Below are 19,535 nucleotides of genomic sequence, written 5' to 3' on the forward strand. Positions count from 1 at the left end.
CTGAACTCCTCAGAAAGAAGCTTGACTAATTCTTGCATCTCGTCACCAAGTGCCCTGTAATAGCGGGAGAGAAGGCCTACAGAGTTGGCTATCCTCCAATGGGGTGGAGGCCCCCAATGCCACCCTCTTGCCTGAAGCATCACGTTTCAGCACTTCTTGATGGGCAGAAGCCCATTTGGTTGCTGTGCGTACGACTAGGGAGGCTGGTAGTACATGCCCCATGATGTAGACTGGGTCGATGGCAGAAAGCTTCTACTTTTCCCTCAAACTTTGGTGTTAAGACCCTGGCCTTTAATGGCTCTTCAAAGGCGTCTGAGCTCATTCTAACATGCAGTCTTTCTGGTTTGGATAGTGTCTCCACTGGGAAGTCATCTTCCCTGAGAAAGCAGGCATATTCAAATTATGAAAGCACATCACCTGTTGATCACCTCACGATGAGCTGTGGTGTCATCTAGAGGAGATATCCACATGAGGTACTGGTCGAAATCTGATTTGGGTCTCGGGGGTGGGGTGGGGGGAGGTTAGGTGTTGAGAGGAAATAGTTTATAGTCTACACAGAAGTCATCATTGTGGGCTCTGGGTGAAAAGGAGCCTCATAAAGGTCTGCAGGGCAGAACGTGTTCTCAGACCTGAAGAAGTAATGTGGAGATCCCTCTGGAGAGCGTAGCAGCAGGAGGTGGTGACAGAGGATGTGGCGTTGGTGGATGAAGAGGTGGAAGGAGGTGGAATGTAGGGGGATGGAGCCGGAGGCCCAACCCTTATGGTTTTGAGCATAGGAGCTCGAAAGGGCAAGTTAGTTTCCACTTTCGAGACAGAGTCTCTGAGGGGGTTCAGTTGAGGTAACGTAGTCAAAATCTGCCCCATTTGGGGATGGATGAAAAGTCTCTTCTGCCCTGCATCCAGTTCACCTTGCAATCGTTGTAGGATTGGTTGCTTAGAGTCGTCAGAGCCGGCCATCGACAATCTTCAGCACCGATGGTAGTTTCAGAGTCGATACTGGCTTCGGAGCGGATGACTGCTTCGGCGCCAGCATCAAAAAGGCCATCAGCTTCAAAGCTTCTGCAGGTGTATGGAACTGGAGGCATGGCAGCCGTGAAGAGGAGGTATCCCTGGACAGAGGCCTGGTCTCCGAGGCCTTTAGTCAGTGCGGACCACAGCCTGAAGGCAGCAGAGCACCTGAAGGGCTGGGAAGGTTTGGATGTGGAACTCAACTTCCACACCCCACAGGGATGGTGCTCGATCTCTACATCAGGCCTCTTCAGAGGTTCGATGTGATTTGTTGTGGACAAATCATAGTTGCAGAGGTTTTCATTCGCAGACATGTGGATGTCAAAGGCATAGGGACCTCTTCTTTCTCCGATCAGACTCTGCGCTAGGAAACGGCTCATGGGGCAGAATGTCCGAAGGGCTGAAGTCTTAATCTTCCTTGATGACCAGCAGCAAAATTATCTCTGAAGATGTCGGAGACACTTTGAGGATTGTCATTGCATCTTTTGATGTGCACAGCACCTCGACCGGCAGTATTAAAGAGTCTTTCTCGAGCGGAAGGTGCGGCAGGCCTGGCACGCAGTACCACTGGGGTCAGGAGAGAGGCACAGGTTTCAAACCTCAGGTCTGCCGGACCACGGTTACTTTGTGTGGCAATCAGAACAGTTCTGGAAAGGCATTGTTCCATCTGTGCGCATACTCTATGAAGGGGCCATCAAAGGAGAGGGCCCGATGCCCTGCAGTCTGTATGTGACTAGAAGTTGGTCTTCAAAGGATGCGGCCGAAAGCAGGGACGATGAAAGCTTTTCCAAGCATCAGTGTTAAAATTTACCATATGGGCCCAAAGACACGTGGTGGACCCTTCAAATATAGAATCCCTGTAGGTACACATCCAAATCAGATGGTGGGAAAAAAAAACAGTTTGTCATGGAGCTAGGGTCCTGATGCATTAACAACTGTGGGTTGTGTCACAGTGCATTTCGTAACACAAAAGTCTTTGTCGATATACAACTTCCAAATGTGCAATCCCAAAACTAGATAGCAGGAGCATGCAGCACACTAGTATCAACAGCAACACATGAAACAAACACATTGTTTATTACATATGTTTTAAGAACCAACACTAGTGGCATAGCTACAGTGGGCAGGGGGCACTGATTTTGGGGGGGCGGAGGTGAACAAGTCGTCTGTCCGCTGCCACCCCCGCTCCTCCAAACAATTAGTCTGTCAGACCCCACCACCCCGGCTCTTACCTGCACCTGGCGGCAAACTGAGGCGCTGCCCCTGGTGGCAGTAGGTCTAACTCCACCACTGACCAACACTTGTGTACCCTTGCTCATCCGTCATAGGTGTTATGGGGTAAGAGCGTATTCAGAACTACTAAAGTTGTGTCTTCAAAAGAACAGGTTCATGCCAATTGGTTTTGTGGCACGTTTTATAGTCTTGAAAAAATACATTGATAGGAATGATTGCTTTCAAACATATCTACAAAAAAAAAACACATGTATATCATTTACCAAAGTATTATGGTGAGCAAATAGTGTGCTTGTGCAAACTGAATTCTGTACGAGTCGCCATCAGATAAATGTTACTTAATTTATTGGTACAGGATAGTCCACCTTCATCTTGTACTTGCACAAATTCTCACATAACGCAATAACATCAAACCTAGTGGACACGGATATTTGGAGGTTTCTGTAGCAAGCAAGAGTGCAAAATTCAGAATCATTGAGAATTGATCAAACCGAACTGGTTAGCATCACAGGCACAGAAGGTGTGAAATATGTGCAAGCACCATCAAACCTGTGCTATGAGGTAGAAATTCATGTTGAAGAAGCCAGACTGGTCTTCCACACTACTATACTTGGGACTTGGCTATGTAGGCACAGGACGTGGCAAATAGAATTCCCAAGCAAGAAGTCACAGATACTGCATGGCACACTGTGTACCTGTTTCACATTTTGGCTTGGTAGAAATCGCAGTAAAGACAGACATGGAGTCTGCTCTCCAGCAATGCAGGAAAGCATGAACCTGTCTTCCTTCCTTAATCATACATAGCAGAAAAATACCAGCTCATAGTAAAGTACATCACAGACCTGCATTTTGAAGAGGATAGGCTCAACAGCACACGTAGAGGTGATCTCCAATAATCTTTCACAGCCAACTTCAAAGGAGGTCTCAGAGCAGCTTATGCAAAGGTACTCCTCAACAAACCCATACAGCAAGAATATGCCAAGAGAGAGAGAACCATGGCGGTGTCTACATGTAGTGACTAGGCTTTGAAGCATTAGTGAACAGACAGTTGTCCTTGCTAAGTTACACAGAATTCAATCTTGGAAAACCACTCTTTCTGAACAGGTATTAGAACTTGTACAATAGCAATAGTTTCAATCTACTAAGTTCCTACTCAGCGAGACACAGACACACAAGCACTTCTTCACTTCTAGTCTACTCTTGCCAACTACAGCACAGACACACAGGCAGAAAACACCTTATTACAACCACACCTATTACTCCATCTACAGCAGTACAGATGAGCCACTGATATTTGAGCACACAAGTGTCTCCCTGCACATTCTCCCCATTGCTGAGTTCCATATTAGACACACACCCACATATACAAATATCTCAGCATGAGACTTTAAGACCTCTTCATCCACCCGCAATGCACATCAGACACACAAACACACACCAAGGGATGTCATGTACATTCTCTTCCCCTAGAGGGGTCCCAGAGTCACAAGCAGGGAATTACCATATTTTCTGTCAAGCCTGCTCTCTACATCCTCAGAGGTCTAGCAGAGAAAAAGACACAGCCAGGCAAACGCTTCTTGTCTGACATGCATAGACTCTCCATCCCTGAGGAACATTTTAGAGAGGAAGGTAATAGACCACATCACGACCTGAGTCAGTACAGCCTCTTGATTGCCAGAAATCCTGGTTAATGAGGCAGTAAGTATCTAGGAACCTGCTTTTGGATCACTGATTAGGATTTCACTAGGGTAAAAAAAGAAATAGACATCAACGGAGAAGATAAAACAGGCATACGGCACAACATTCATATCAATGCTCTACAAAGTGCATTTACAAAAAGGTCCCACTTGAACCAAAGCATCACTGGTTACTGTATAGAGAATGTGTACATTCAATTGCTTGGTCTTCACCTTTTCACTAGTGCTTGGACGTCCATTTAATCTGAAGTTTCTCCTTGTTGGAACGGTCCAGTTTTTACTCTGATCTAGAAGGTTCATAAGTCGATGCCTTAGACTATTTTTTTAGAGCTCAGCGATAAATTATATCCACAACAAATTTCTATAGAAAAATAAACATCAAAAATACACAGAGCACTGTCCTGAGTTAATGCCTCCAGTTTTTCACTGATTGTGCGTGCAAATACTCCTTGTGAGGGCCACCTGATGAGACCAAGGTCAACACACAGCTAAGGTTGTGTGCAACACCACCACTGTCCTTTCTGGGGAATGTTCCCAGTTGTTCATGTACCAAAGTCTGTTGCCACCAGTGCAGCTCCAGTTTTCCTTACATAAATGCAGACTGCACCTCTGTTTTTAAAGTGCAGCAGCCCTGTCAGGTGGCAACAAGTAGTTGCATAGGACCTGCATACCACTCGCCAAACTTCCCTATGGCCAGCAGGCTACTATCCAGAACAGCAGCTCCTAGGAAAGCATAAGCAAACGCAAGACAGACTCCTATCCCGGTGTACTGCTCCCAGTAGAACAGAGAGCAGGAGGTGGTCAGCATTTCAGTCGTTCCCTCTGCTGAACACCTCCATTATAAGAGGGCTGTTGTCCGGCTGGATGTCATGGATCTCCACAACCTGCTTGCAGTATTCCACATTCATGCTCCGCAGCTCCGTCAGGCACTGGATGATCTTGGGAAACAGGAACCTGAAATGAAGCATAGACATGGAGGGAGTTAAAACATGGTGGGAGCTAAGACATGGGGGACTTCAAAGACACTTAAGGGTTGGAGGGAGTTAAGACGTCCTCCACCACTCACTCTCTTTGGTGACATTACAATGAACCTCAAGGCTACTTTTCCATGTTCTTCTAATCAACTCCATGTATGTATGCAATGACAAGTAGAGTCACAAAGACGCATCACACCCTCATGTATAGATCTTCACCTGCACCAGGTATATATCTAATTATCCCAAATAGTTTGAGCTCTAAAGGGGATTAGGATCTTTAGGTCAGGAACTTTTTATAGAACTATTCTATTTTCCTTCTAGATTTCTTCCACTGTTCCTATGTGTACAACCAATTTAAGATTACTGTATAAAGTGCATACCATGCTCTCATACTGGTCTCCTCAATCCCTGCCCTACATGCAAGTAACTTAACAGATCTTAATTCTCAGTGCCGTGGTACTCAACCCGTCTTCCCACCACCCCAAAGCAAATTCAATTAGGTACCCCTTTAGAATGTCTTTCTCGTCTCACATTCCACATATTTATCTTTGAATTTGTCCTTATTTTTGACTACCCCAGCAGTGCTCTGCCAGACCACAAGCTTCCTTCACATCAGCATAATGAACATGGTCCACAGAATGTCACAAGCACTTTACAGGGTAGGACTCATAGTCCTATACTAAAAATAGAATAGCTCAACTACAAGTCTCTCATGGAAAGTACTTATGGTTAAAAGTCCAGGGTACAGGCACTCTTCACATTTACAACTTCTTCGGTCTTTCTAGTAATAGCTACTCTGTGTTTCACCCTTCTTTGTCCCACCCACAATTACATAGTGATACAAAAACTACAACAAGTTCAATTTATGAATTAGTCAAGGAGTTTTGCATGATGAAAACTCTAGTGGTCTACTATGTCATGGCTCAATACTGAGGAAGGTGCCCACTGTGGGTCGGCAGCTTCCACAATCTATACGAGGGTTTGCATTATTATTTTATTTGGATCACTAGTAAAGTGCAGACAATTGCTTGAATTAATCTCAGCCACTAGTAATTACTCGGGCTAAATTTAAGACTGGTTTATATTTGGCTAAGTCAAAATTGAGGTGGGCTGGTAGGCAAAAAAATGATGGGTTAGTATGCTACCCTGAGTGATTGCCAGTGGTTAGACTTCTTGCAAGCATTCCTCTCATTTCGTGTATTTCAAGTATGTCACCTGAATTTCTAGTTCACAATTGGTGTCCCTCAATTAATTTACCTTTCATAAGAATGGCCCACTAGCAACACGCTTTGGCAATATCCACTGAAGCTTACCCAATGTTGCCCTTATGATTTGCCCCTCCTTCAGAAGGACTGTGGCTTCCCATGGTTTATTCTTAGGTAGCAGAACCACAGAAATCTTTACCATATGCCTTGCTTCCACTTTACATCTGAAACATGGCTAAAGAACTAGAACCTTTCACATACAGACAGCTCACCTTTAATCTTCTTTCAAAAGCTTTCAGGGTCTCACATTCATTATTAGGCAGAGGATATGAAGACCAATCTCAGGGTCTCAGGCCTTCACCAAAATGGCCATCTGCCCCTCCACAGGTGTCACTTCAGTGCCCTCGGTTCCACCTTGTTAGTCATGCTTTAAGATGCACACATGGCTTAGTTTGAAAAACATAAAACCAAATGATGCTTTCTCTGGGATGCAGGTGTTGATATGCTAGGTTTCCTTTGTCGATACAGTACATACTGTCAACAGCAGCAGTGACTTTAGCAGTTCTGAGGCAGTCCTAATCATAGATGGTTACTCATCGTTGAGGACATCATCGCTGGACTAGTAGACGACAGTGGCCTTCGCGACATAAAACATATGGTCAATGAGAAGCTTGGTCATTGTCAAGATGCTCGTCATTGAGGGATCTGTCATCATGGATGATGGAGATCGAAACCACAGCACAGTCAAACACAGCATAAAATGGTTAGAGAGGATGGAGCAAATGCTCAAGTCCTTGGACAAGTTACCCAAAAGTACAATTTACTTACCTTCGGTAACGATCTATCTGTACGAAACATTAGTTAGTGATAGATTCTGTTGTGATCTATGAAGATTGACACCTGGAGCCAGGAGGTATTATTAAGTCTTCTTTATTCAGTCTCCAGTACAGGTCACATCTGTCTTTAATCCAGCCAGCCTAGTGTGGTACCAGCCCCACCAGGAGCAGCCTGCCTAGCTGCTCAGCCCATCTCTAACTGCCAACACTCATCCACTCAGACACCCAGGCATTCCACGCATCACAGGCACACCAACATTCCATGACCATCTCACACTCTGCCTGAGCAGCTAGAGGCAGCAGGGCTGGAGTACATGTTGTACAACTAAGTAGGGTATAACAGATTCCTTACCTTAGAATTACCCCCCAGGTGTCAGACTGGATCCGGTAAGTTTGACAGCAGTACCCCTGCGCGTCGGAAGGTGGCGTCGTGCGGCTCCGCGTCCGTCGTTGCCGAGATGACGTTGCAGCAGCTACTTAGACACCGCCCTTGCCCACTGACGTCAGTTCTGTACACGCCAGGAATGCAGAGCCATGCAAGATACTGACCACTGGTGCATAGAAACTAGGGCCCTCAAAGGGATGACCAGTTCGCAGAACGGGGAGGATGGGTGGGGCAGTAAGGAATCTATCACTAACTAATGTTTCTTACAGATGTATCGTTACCGAAGGTAAGTAACTTGTGCATCTGAAAGAAACACGTTAGTGATAGATTGCTTACCTTAGAATAGATACCCCAGCAATACCAACCCCGGTGGTGGGTCTGTGAACCAAGTTCACACCAGAAAGTCCTGGAGAACAGAACGGCCAAAGAAGCCGCCTCTCCGGACTTGTCTGTCCAGGCACTAATGCTTAGTAAAAGCATGCAATGCGGCCCACGTAGCTGCCCGACAGATGTTTTGTAAGGGGACACCACGTCCCAATGCTGTAGTGGCAGCAGTCGCCCTGGTGGAATGGGCGCACAGCCCAACTGGAAGCTCCTTTTTTGCCAGAGAATAACAGGCTTTAATACACAAGACGACCCATCTGGAGATAGTCCACTTGTGTACGACCCGACCTTTCTTGGCGCCTATGTAGCCAACAAAGAGCTGGTCATCCACCTGGAACTGTTGTGTGCGATTCAGGCAAAATGAGAGAGCACTTTTTGGGTCCAGAGGGTGGAGCCTCCCTTCCTCTCTGGAAGGAGGCGGAAAGAAGGTTGGCAAAGTGATGGTCTGCCCGATGTTAAAGGCAGTGACAACCTTTAGCAGAAAGAATGGACGTGTCCTGAGCACAACCTTATCCGGTTGGACAGACAGAAAAGGAGATTTACAAGAAAGAGCCTGGAGCTCACTCACTCTCCTTAGTAGAGGTGAAGGCAACCAGGAAAGTAGTCTTCAAAGTTAACAAACGAAGAAGACAGTTGTGAAGAGGCTCAAATGGAGCGCACATTAAATATGTGAGAACCAGGTTCAAGTCCCATTGTGGCATTACGAAGGGAATAGGAGGGAAAAGATGAGTAATGCCTTTGAGGAATCTATTTACAACATGGGACTTGAAAAGAGAGGGCTGATCAGGAAGCCTGAGAAAGGCTGAAATAGCAGAAAGGTAGCCCGTGACAGTGCACAGAGCAGAGCCCTGCTGGGCCAAAGAAAGAAGGAACAAAAGGACTTCTGAAAGAGGGGCAGAAAGGGGATCCACAGCATTTGCTGTGCACCATGCCACAAATTTGTTCCACCTGCAGGAGTATACCAACTTAGTGGAGGGACGCCTGGCTGCCAGAATGACATCATAGACTTCAGGAGGCAAGTTGAAAGGAATCAACTGCCGCCGCTCAATCTCCACGCAAAGAGGTGGAGACTGGACAGGTTCGGGTGGAGGACCGTCCCCTGCTGTTGCGACAGAAGATCATCCCGAACAGGCAGTCGGATCGGGGGATCGATGGTCATACAGAGTAACTTGGGATACCAAACTCTTCGAGTCCAGTCCGGAGCCACAAGAATGACTTGGGCCTGGTCTTCAACACTCTTGGCAGAAGTGGTTTAGGCGGATAGGTGTACAACAGACCACAACTCCACTCGCGGCGAAAAGCGTCGCCTAGCGAGTGCCGCCTTGGAAATTCCAGCGCGCAGAACTGCTGACATTGCGCGTTCTCTTCGGTGGCGAATAGATCTAACTAAGGCTCTCCCCACTGTTGAAAGAGACCTTGCGCCACCTCCGAGTGAAGACGCCATTCGTGATCCATCATGCACCTGCAGCTGAGTTTGTCCGCCCAGGCATTCAGTGAACCTACCAGGTGTTGAACCACCGGGGAAATGCCCTGATGTTCCAGCCATGTCCAGAGGCGCAGAGCCTCCTGACATAGGGTGCACAACCCCACCCCGTTTGTTGCAGTACCACATGGCAGTGGTGTTGTCTGTGAACAACTGCACTACTCTCCCCTTTACAGAGAGAAGGAATGCCTTCAGTGCAAGTCGGATCGCCTGGAACTTCAGAAGGTTGATATGGAGCCTGGACTCCGCCGGAGACCAGAGGCCTCTAATCTCCGCCTCTCCCATGTGGCCGCCCCATCCCAGGAGGGACACATCCGTCACCACTGTGTGCTCCGGTTTGGGAAGGGAGAGGGATCTGCCATTGATCTGCCATTGACCCAATGCTGGTTTGTGTGCCACCACTGCAACTGTTGTGCAGTGCCCTCCGAGATCTGGACGTAATCGGACAGGTGCCCCTGATGCTGCGCCCACTGGAACTACAGGTCCCACTGCAGAGCCCGCATATGCCATCTGGTATGATCGACCAGCTGGATGCAGGAAGCCATGAGGCCCAGCAGCTTCAGGGTCATCCTGCCCGAAACCCAGGATAGAGACTGAAAGATCGGAATTAGAGCCTGAATATCCTGGACTCATCGTTCGGGAGAATAGACCCAAAAGTGCGTCGTATCCAGAACCGCACCAATGAAGAGCTTCTGAGAGGGACTCAGGTGCAACTTCTGCACATTGATGGAGAACCCTAGCAAATGCAGGAGGTCGGCCATAGTCTGAAGGTGGGAGACGACTGTCCGGCGCGATCCCGCCTTCAACAGCCAGTCGTCGAGATAGGGGAAGACTGGAACCCCTGATTTTCGTAGATGAGCTGCGACCACCGCAATCACTTGTGAACACCTGAGGTGCACTGGTAAGGCCAAAAGGGGAGCACGGTAAACTGAAAGTGCTCGTGGCCTACCATAAACCGCAGGTAACGCCGGTGGGCCGGCAGGACGGGAATATGGAAATATGCGTCCTGCAGGTCCTACCATCCAGTCTCCAGGGTAGAGGGCAGATAAGACCAGAGTTAACATCTTGAACTTCTCCTTCAGGAGGAAGTAGATCGACGTCCCTGAGGTCCAAGATTGGACGCAGGCCATTGTCCTTCTTGGGCACCAGAAAGTAGTGGGAACAACAACCACGTCCTACTTCTGGCCCAGGAACGCGCTCGATGGCCCCCTTGGCCAAGAGGGCAGCGACTTCCTGTTGAAGTGCCAAGTGATCCCCCGACAAGCGGTGGTGCTGGGGTGGCATGGCTGGAGGGGTAGTCTTGAAGGGGAGGGAGTAGCCCCTTCGGACTATTTGTAAAACCCACCTGTCCGAAGTGATGGTGCGCCAGTGGGGGAGGTGATGGTGCGCCAGAGGGGGTGGAGGGGGGAGGGGTGGGGAGTCTGAGAGGGAAAGCGCTTCTTCGACTTCTTGGAATGCTTAGTCTTACCTGACCCCGAGTGCAAAGACTTCGATCCTGATCGACCAGCTGGATGCAAGAGGCCATGAGGCCCAGCAGCTTCAGGGTCATCCTGACCGAAATCCAGGATAGAGACTGAAAGATCGGAATCAGAGCCTGAATATCCTGACGAACGGTGGTGGTGGCTCCGCGACTGGTCCCTCGACCTCCCACAGGACCGGAACCTTGAGCAGCGCAGAGCCAACTGCCAGACTTCAAGCAACTTTCGGGACCGCTCCCGCAAAGTCTTCGGAACCATGGCCCGGCAGTCGGAGCACGACTTGGGGTCGTGGTCGCGCTCCAGGCAGTAAAGACACAGTCCTGGAGAACAGAACGGCCAAAGAAGCCGCCTCTCCGGACTTGGCTGTCCAGGCAATAATGCTTAGTAAAAGCATGCAATGAGGCCCACGTAGCTGCCTGACAGATGTTTTGTAAGGGGACACCACGTCCACCGCTCCAGGCAGTAAAGACACACGCTGTGCTGGTCCGTCATCAACATCATGCAATGACAGTTCCGACAGGACTTGAAGCCGGACATCCCTACTGCACCAGGAGTCTAACGCCTCGAAAAATAGAGACAGAAAGCCTTGAAAAAACTCAGTCATAAAGTCACTGGGGGTACCGCTCTCTCCGGATCTGCGCTTGCTGGCGCGGAAAAAGAAAAGAACTGATGTCTGCGCATGAGGGCGGAGTCTAAGTAGCTGCCGCGACGTCATCTCGGCGACCACAATGCCAACGATGGACTTGGAGCTGCACGACGCCACCTTCCGACGAGCAGGTGTACTGCTGATGAAAACTTGCCGGATCCAGTCTGACACCTGGGGGTTATTCTAAGGTAAGGAATCTATCACTAATGTGTTTCTTTCAGACCTACTCAGGAGTGTCAGAGGCAACTCGTTCACCTTTTTTAACCAGTGGTAAGATGTATTTCAAATTAACAGGAGCTTTGTACTGGTGCCATGTTCAAGTTTTGTTGAGAGATGACCAAACTCCAAACAGAGGTTGAACACTGAACTTGCTCTCGAGCTGATAAATTCAGAAAAACAAGCAGTCTTTGTTGATTCTACAGGAAAAAACACAGCAAAATTTGTAGGCCTCTTATTTGTCGTAGCTAAGATTTAGACGATAAAGAAATACTACTTACTTGTAATCCTAGTTAACAATAAAATCTGATCCAGGCTGGTGCTTATGTTTATGCCTGTAGATGTTTTAAATATCCAGCAGTTTAGAACCAATTCAAGAGAATTGATTCTTCAACTGACACCCTTCAGGGTAACGATTAGTCCTTCACCTTCTGGGTCGCATCAGAAAGTACTGAAAAATGAGGCTCTTGCACCTTTTCTTATGCATCATTCTGGAGTTTAGATGGGTGAAGCCAGGACTGCGGGTCCCTGGAAATTTGTGGTGGACAGTTCAGACGCATTCTTGTCTGCAGTACTTAGTCAGAAAGAAAATATCTTTGTTTACAAGCTCTTTAAAATCATGTCATTTGTCTCTGGGCAGAAGGTATGTGGACTGCTTGACCTGGACAGTCTTAAGGTAAGAGTCAGTATTTGAAACTACTTCTAACCCGCCTTTTACAGGATCGCTGAGATTAATTAATCTCATGGAGACCTGCTTGGCAAAAACAAGGGTTCTTGATCAGAAGCCATACATTTTTCTTCAGTATACATTTGTAAGGTTTCCTGGGCCAGGACTTACAAAAACTTCCATGGTCAGCTGAGTGGTCTAAGAATCCAAAGGACAAAGTTCTTTATATGTGGCATGAGAAGTCTGTACAAAACATGGAAGTCTGCACCTCTGAGTCAAAAGTCACTATGTTGAGCTTCCTGCTGTCTCATTAAGAGGGGTATAGCTTCAGGAGGGTGATTGGAATAGGACATCACTCTAATAAATGTATTATCAAATAAGTAGTTCGGCACAGGCACTTTTAGTCCGGTATGGTGCGGTATCTGTTGGATTTCACCTGGAAGTTTTACATACACATAAAAAAAACACAAACACATGCACTTTTGCTCTGTTTTGAGGGTCTTAGAAAGCATTGCTTATTCTGCAAAATATTGTGTTTTAAATACCCCAAGCAATCTACAGTTCTCCCCCCTGACTCTTAAGCTCCCCCTCATTCTTTGCTTCTCATATCTTAATATGATATGCCAGCATGATAGTTGGAAAATGTGCAGCTCCCACCCACCCAACCAATCTTACAGATTGCGCTACGTCCATTCTCGTTAAAAGGAGACTTCCGGCAGCATCTGCTCCATCTAGGCCACTGAATGATACTAGGGTCTCCGCTCCGTGGCCTACCCTTTACTCCTAGGCCATTGAGGGCCACAGGTTGATTTGTCCCCTTAAGCAAGACATCCGTCAGGACCAGAAATCCTCAGGTCTTCTTTCGTTTCTGGGATGAGATGCCTAGTCTGAGGGCTCTAAACTCTATTGCTCTCTTTGGTGCAGCTGGGGGAGGTTTATCCGGTTTCTTTATCACGAAGACCTCCTGCAAGAATTGGAACATGATTGGAAGTTATGAGGTGTTTTCATGGTTCTCTGTGGGCTGCAGCATCCTACCCTGGACTATGAGAAAGAAGCGCTCAACGTAGATACCAACAGCGAAAAAAGCACAAGTTCCTGCGATGTTCTCGACACTGAAGCTCTTTGTCAAATAGAGCAATGGTGTCTCTGTACTGACAGACCTCTGAAGATAAGAGAGCAGATCCTAAGAGGGACCAAGGTGCAGGCCAGGACCTCCCCTATGGCTCTTTGTTGGTTGGCAGTGCTTTAAGCCAAAGGAATACTTGATGTATATACCAACCCTACTTAGATTATTATGAATGACCTCTCCACACTTCAGCCTCCATTAAGAGGTCTGCTAAACTGATGCTACACCTCAGCAACTTAACTACAGACAAATCAAGCAATACAAAAAGGCATATCAGTTTCATACACACCAGTGTTGGGGAATTTAGAGGGCCGAGATAGTGAATAATAAATAAATGACATGCTGTTCTGAAGAGAAACATCACAAAAATGTTTGTCATGACAGGGTACAGAGATGCTCAATAATAGTTCAACTGAAGGAAGAACTGCTTCAGAAAATATGTTTTAGAATTGAAAGGGCCAAAGCCTGGCGTTCAAGAACCCAGCCCCCGCAGAGAGCGAAGTGGCTAACAAAGTAACACTGTAATGCACCATAGAAGCAAGGGGCAGCCCTACTGTCTTAAAGAGGCAATGCCACATTTCTTTAGTTTGGCCACCGCTCACAAAGTACAAAATCCTGTACTTTACCTTTTAAAATAAGATATGAAAAGGGTTCTTCTGAGCAGTTGCTTGATAATATACTTCTAAGTGGGCCCATGAGAAAACTGAAAATGGAAAATGCTTTTTTTTTTTTTTTTTTTTTAATAGGCATCTCTTAAAAAAAATATATATATTGAAAGAAATTTCTCTTTTTGAAAAAACGGTACCTAGATTCTGTATGTTGGTAGAGATATTCTTGGGTTATAAGTATTAATGAATGACGCATGACTGGAAAATACCTTCCTCATGCACATGGTCAGTTCCCTTTCAGAGGGCCACGGAGCATGTAGAGGTTACTCGGCCCAACCATGGTGGATGAGGACTTTTACTCTGGATATCCCAGGGCCCGACCTACTATGGATCCTGCTCAACTGAGCCAGGTACCTCTTCTGCACTTAGTTCTCAGCGGTAGCTGTGGTTGAGCAGTCAAGGCTCCCTCGGGAGGGAGGAGGAATGTAGATACAGGTCAGTGAACATGACTCACAAGTCAAAGTGCAACTAGTACAAACAATAAATCAATGTCCAGTCAAATACTTGCTTTTATTAGAAAAAGTTGTAGTTTATTTATCACTCTACACATGCAAAGAGATGCGACATTCAAATGCAACAACACAATCCACCTTGAGGTCAGGGCTCTAGTAGTTGTAAGACGAATCCCTATCCCACCCTCCTTGGTGCAAGGTGTTCAGGGTTATTTCCCATTCACTGGTGGCCAAATCAGGTAATGCAAACTATTAGGCCACACTCAAGAGTTCTTTTGGACTCTTCAGCATTTTAGTCAAAAGTGTCTATGTGCCGCAGCACCATCAGCAGCGAATCCCCAGGGCCCTAAAGGCCCTAGTTCAAGTCTTAACCACTCCTGCAGCACAGAAGCATTTGGTGTTAAAGCGGGTGCCCTCAGAGCAGGCCCTTGCAGGAGCACAGCCGGCTTGGAGAAGTTGGTCTGCTAGCGCTACACGTGTCAGCGTCATGCGTGCACAGGCTCACTTTCTGTAGTGGCATGGCTGCTCTCCGGAGTGATCAGAGCAGCTCTCAGTAATGCGGTAAGTCAAGTTCTCCCCAACGGAGGAAAATTCAGTCCTCTTGTTCCCAACTGGAGTCCAGCGAGGGCGTTTCATCCTACTCCATGCACTCCTTGTCCACGGAGGTCAGTCAAGGCAGATCCTTTGGTGCGGCTAAACCAGTCGATCACATCCTCACTCCATTCTTGGGTGACAGGCCAAAGATTTTAATGATTTGGTTCCGGCAGCCCCTTCGTGGCACATGGGGTTGCCGTGATATCTTCGGAACACAACATAGATTCCCCAGGTGCAATCGGACACACCATGGCAGCCCCTCCTGGCATACGGGGTCTCTGCTCAGGTGTTTATGAGTCTCGACATGTTGGTCATACAAGTTTATCGGTGGCCCCCTCAGGCACACCGGGTCCCCGCAATGAGGCTGTGTGGGCTAGGCACCCTCCACACATTGCTCTATACTTGATTCAGTCAATAGCAGCCCTCTCCTGGCATACAGGGGTCGAAAGGGGGCACAGAAAACACTATGTGACCAGACTGGTGCACAACCAAATTCTCACAGCTCGCACAAATACTCACTGTAGGGCTCCCCGCGGTGCCTCGCTCCCTCCAACGCTCCCCCCTTCCTCACAGGACAAATTGGTCTTGCCAAGCTGGCATACACTAGTGCTCCAGGGCAAGTGGTCTTGGTTTTCCTGGGTGATGTCCCCTCACCCAGCAGGCAAACTAGCAGGCCTTGGTCTCCAGTCCAGGTCACAGGCAGAAGTCTTGCTGAGCTTCCCCTTCTCACACAGCCCGTCTGGCTGCTTGGACAATTACATTTTTGGAGACTAAATCTCCCCTTTTCCAGACACCAAATGTGATTTAGGGTCTGGGTCTTGGAAGTTTTATGTTAGGGTTCTGCTTCTTTTGAAGTGGGCACTTCTCCTTTTCATCTCCCTTCATGAAAGAGGTCTGACACAGCAGGCACGGCTCCTAAGCAGATTGTCCACAACAAAATTCATGGGAATGACCAGAGTGGACACCTGGATGCCAGCAACAGTGATAGGTAAATCAAAAGGTTAATCCCAGACCCCCACCCTTACTCTTTATGATTCTCTTATCAGCTTCATCTAACTTCCTGAGATGTGCCCAGGCCCCCTCCCTCGTGATCCATCACTGAATCACAGGGCAGTCTTCTGAAGACTAAAGGGAGTCTCTTCCTTTTCCCTCCAGTGTGTCCCACCCAGCTCACAGGAATGCAGCAATACACAAACATGTCTGGGGGAATGACTCCTCCTCATGTCTTCACCAGGCAGGCGTCATCTTCCCAAAATGTAACCCAGGGTCCTCCATACATTGTACCATTGCAGGCACATTCACTCAGTGCATATTCATAGCATACTTTGGGTCCAGCAATGTTACCCACATGCATTTTACCCATATATGCACACGTGTATTCAGTACACACACTCAATCTGCGTGCAGTGTTCAGCACTGAAGCTTTTCTAACTTCAACCAGGATGTGCTCTCTACAAAAAACACACTGCCAACATACACTCACTATGTGAAAGCTGCACAACACTTCCCCCCCCCCCCTTCATGCATTGTACTTCAATGAAGCACACATACACCCAAGAACATAAATTTGCTGTACAAGCACAGCACTACATCTCCTGTGCATTCTATTGCTCTCAGGCATACATACTCCCAGTACATGTACTAATCACACATGCACTGCACACTACTGCTCCCTCCTTGTACTGTACTCTTCCCAGGCACACATACAACCTACACAGAGTCACTACTCATGTGCTGCACAACACTTGACATCTTACCTGATGTAGGCTAAGGGTGAGTGAAGCACACAGCAGCAGACCTTTTAAAAAGAAAAAGGTGAGTGAACCTGTAGACCTCACTCCAGTGACACGGGGTAAAAAGGTCCTGTTCATTACTACGGATCACTACACGGTACCCTGCCACAATGGCTCTCATGCTGCTCAATTGCTGGTGAAGGCAGTAGCCTTCCATCACTGTGAGGGCAGTGCTTTGGGCGCCCCCTCGGGTCCAACAAGACTGCAATCTGTGAGACAGGCCAATGTCATGGTGCTCACGCATGATCTATGTTCACCTATGACAACAAAAAAATCAGCATTATGGATCCAGACAACAGTACAGTTTGACACTCAGAGCAGGGGTACAGGTCTTCACCATGCAGAGGACTTTTCCACCCTAACACATCCTCCTGACACATTCCTGGTCCAATGGGATATATGGCATGTATAGTTTACTGAACGTTTCTGCCATGTTTGAGAGCCTTACTTTGAGCAGCACTAAAATGCTCAAATTAATGAGACTACTCTGTTGTGTTTGGTGGGATGAACAACTTTTCAGAGCCCTGATAACGTTTCTAGATTTAAAGACAGTTATTTTTTATATTAAAAGGTTCATCGTTCGTAAACAGCAGAGCTGTAATTTATATCTATATACAGGGTAACAGTTCCGTTGCAGGGAATGGAGACTATTCTCTTTTCAAAACACTGAAGATTAAGGACCAACCAGATTACCATGTAAGAGTCCATTCATACTCACTTCTTCTCATGCAGGGGACGTCTGGTGTCGATATAGGATTTCAGCGCCAGAGCACACATTTCCTGCAATTGGTCAATCCTCTCACTATGTTTGACACCAGTGCGATCTACAAGGTAAAGAAACACCTATGGTAAGATAAGAGCATATACTACAGAGTTCTTCTAATGGTGAGGTTATTTACACTTTTTAAAACGGTGACTGATGAGGTTTGCCGATTAGTTTGTATAAACTTTTCCAACACACCTAACGCGGTTAATGAACAGTGACTGATGGCATATACAAGCACTACAGGACAAAGCTATCAAAAGCTAAAGGCATCCTCGATCTCTGAAGGTCAGTCGTCAGATCAGTTACATCACAGTGGTCTCATGCAGAAGCTTGGGAACTAATTCCCTTGCTAACCCTAAGGGACACCCAAGTGACACCCGTCTTGCAGGTACAGAAACATTATGAGCACAGAGGGCCGGTTCGCCTGAACTCAGACATCAAAATGTTTTCAGGGTGACATCAGAAACATATGATACACATTTCAATAAACATTCAGCTCAATGTGCATCTCTGACTGATATTGCTAATAAATAGCGACTACTCAATTTTGAAATCCTGTTTGATCGATTAGATAACACAAGGTTTTAGCTCTTGAATATCTGCGGAGACAAATTGAAATGATCTATTGCATATGATAGACGTGTCTTAATCTGAAAGTTTTTCTTTGAAAGATTACAGGGGTCCCCATGTGGTCAGGAATTTGACTATAAGGGAAGGAGGCTATCCATTTGAGTGTTGCATCTTGTATTCTCGGTGTGTAGTCTGGAGAGGAGTGTGTGGTGGGAGATAGTGTGGAAAAGCGGTGGAGAGGTCAAGGAGGATGAGGGCGGTGGTCTCTCTACAGTCAATTGGTGTGTATGTCGTCTGTGGCAGTGATGAAGGCTGTTTGTTTTGGAATTGTTTTGGAATTCTTATTGTAAGTCCTCCAGAGGTTTATAGCATTCTAGGTGGTCAGAGAATTGTCAGTTAATGGTCTTCTCAATGACTTTGGCTGGGAAGGGGAGCAGCGAGATTGGTTGGTAGTTGCAGAGTAGTTGGAGTTGGCTGAGAGCTTTTTGAGGAGGGTGGTGAATTTGACATGTTTTCAGCCATCTGGGAAGGTGGCTTTCTTCAGGGAGGTGTTGATGTAGGCGAGTGCATCGTTGAACGTGGCCCTTCCCAGGTTGTAGATATTGTGGGGGCAGGAGCCTGTGGACGCCCCCCTAAGGGGACTGTCTTCCTTATTGTTGCACTGTCCTCGATGGATAAAGGGTTCCATGCTGTCAGTTGGTAGTCTTTGGTTGATGAGGTTAGCAGGCTGGGAAGGTTGATGGGGGGTGGGGGGAGAGATGGGAGCTGGGAATTCAAAGTTGTTGTAGATCTTGGTAATTTTGTGCGATGAAGTCAGAGAAGTTGTTGCAGAGTTCTTGTGTAGGGGTGCGGCTGTTGGGTTGGTGAATTCTTTGACGATGGCAAAAAGTTCCTTGACGTAGTTGGAGCTAGATTTGATTTTGAGGGTCAGGGCCTTTTTCGTGGTCTCTTTCACTTGATGGTGATACTGTTTAAGTGCACCCTTGTAGGTGTTTCTTGCGGTGGTTCCGCCGGGGGTTCTCTATTTCTTTTCGAGTTGATTGCAAACTGTTGGACTCTGAGGTCAGCGTTGTACCAGCCAGCTTGTTTGCTGGATCTTTTGGATTTGGTGTTTTTTTTAGGGTAGCAGGGTATTAGCACAGGAGGTGATCCAATGTTGAAGTTGTTTGTACTGTTGAGGAGTTCGTTGGTGGGGTTGTTTCAGCTGCCGGCTTGGAGTGTTGCTAAATCAATCAATAAGGATTTATAAAGTGTGGCTAATCACTCGGTAGGGTATCCAGGCGCTTGCAGGTCCCAAAGGTGTTTTTGAGCGGCCAGGTCTTGAGGACAGCGGTGGAGCTTGTTGGCGGTG

General features: G+C 47.1%; 1 protein-coding gene across 5 annotated transcripts in view; it reads right to left on the bottom strand.

The window, feature by feature from the left end:
* Positions 1-2,564: 2,564 nt before the first annotated feature.
* Positions 2,565-19,535, bottom strand: part of NR1I2 (nuclear receptor subfamily 1 group I member 2) — a 391,730-nt gene continuing 374,759 nt past the window's right edge. For all 5 annotated transcript variants that reach the window (XM_085621051.1, XM_085621053.1, XM_085621054.1 and 2 more), the window contains 2 exons: positions 17,567-17,672; positions 2,565-4,892 (listed from right to left, as the gene is read on the bottom strand). In XM_085621051.1, the coding sequence (XP_085477177.1) occupies positions 4,748-4,892; positions 17,567-17,672 (251 nt within the window). In that variant the 3' untranslated portion in view covers positions 2,565-4,747. The remainder of the gene's footprint in view (positions 4,893-17,566; positions 17,673-19,535) is intronic.

Source organism: Triturus cristatus, chromosome 8 (genome assembly GCF_964204655.1).
Source record: "Triturus cristatus chromosome 8, aTriCri1.1, whole genome shotgun sequence".
NCBI lineage: Eukaryota > Metazoa > Chordata > Amphibia > Caudata > Salamandridae > Triturus > Triturus cristatus.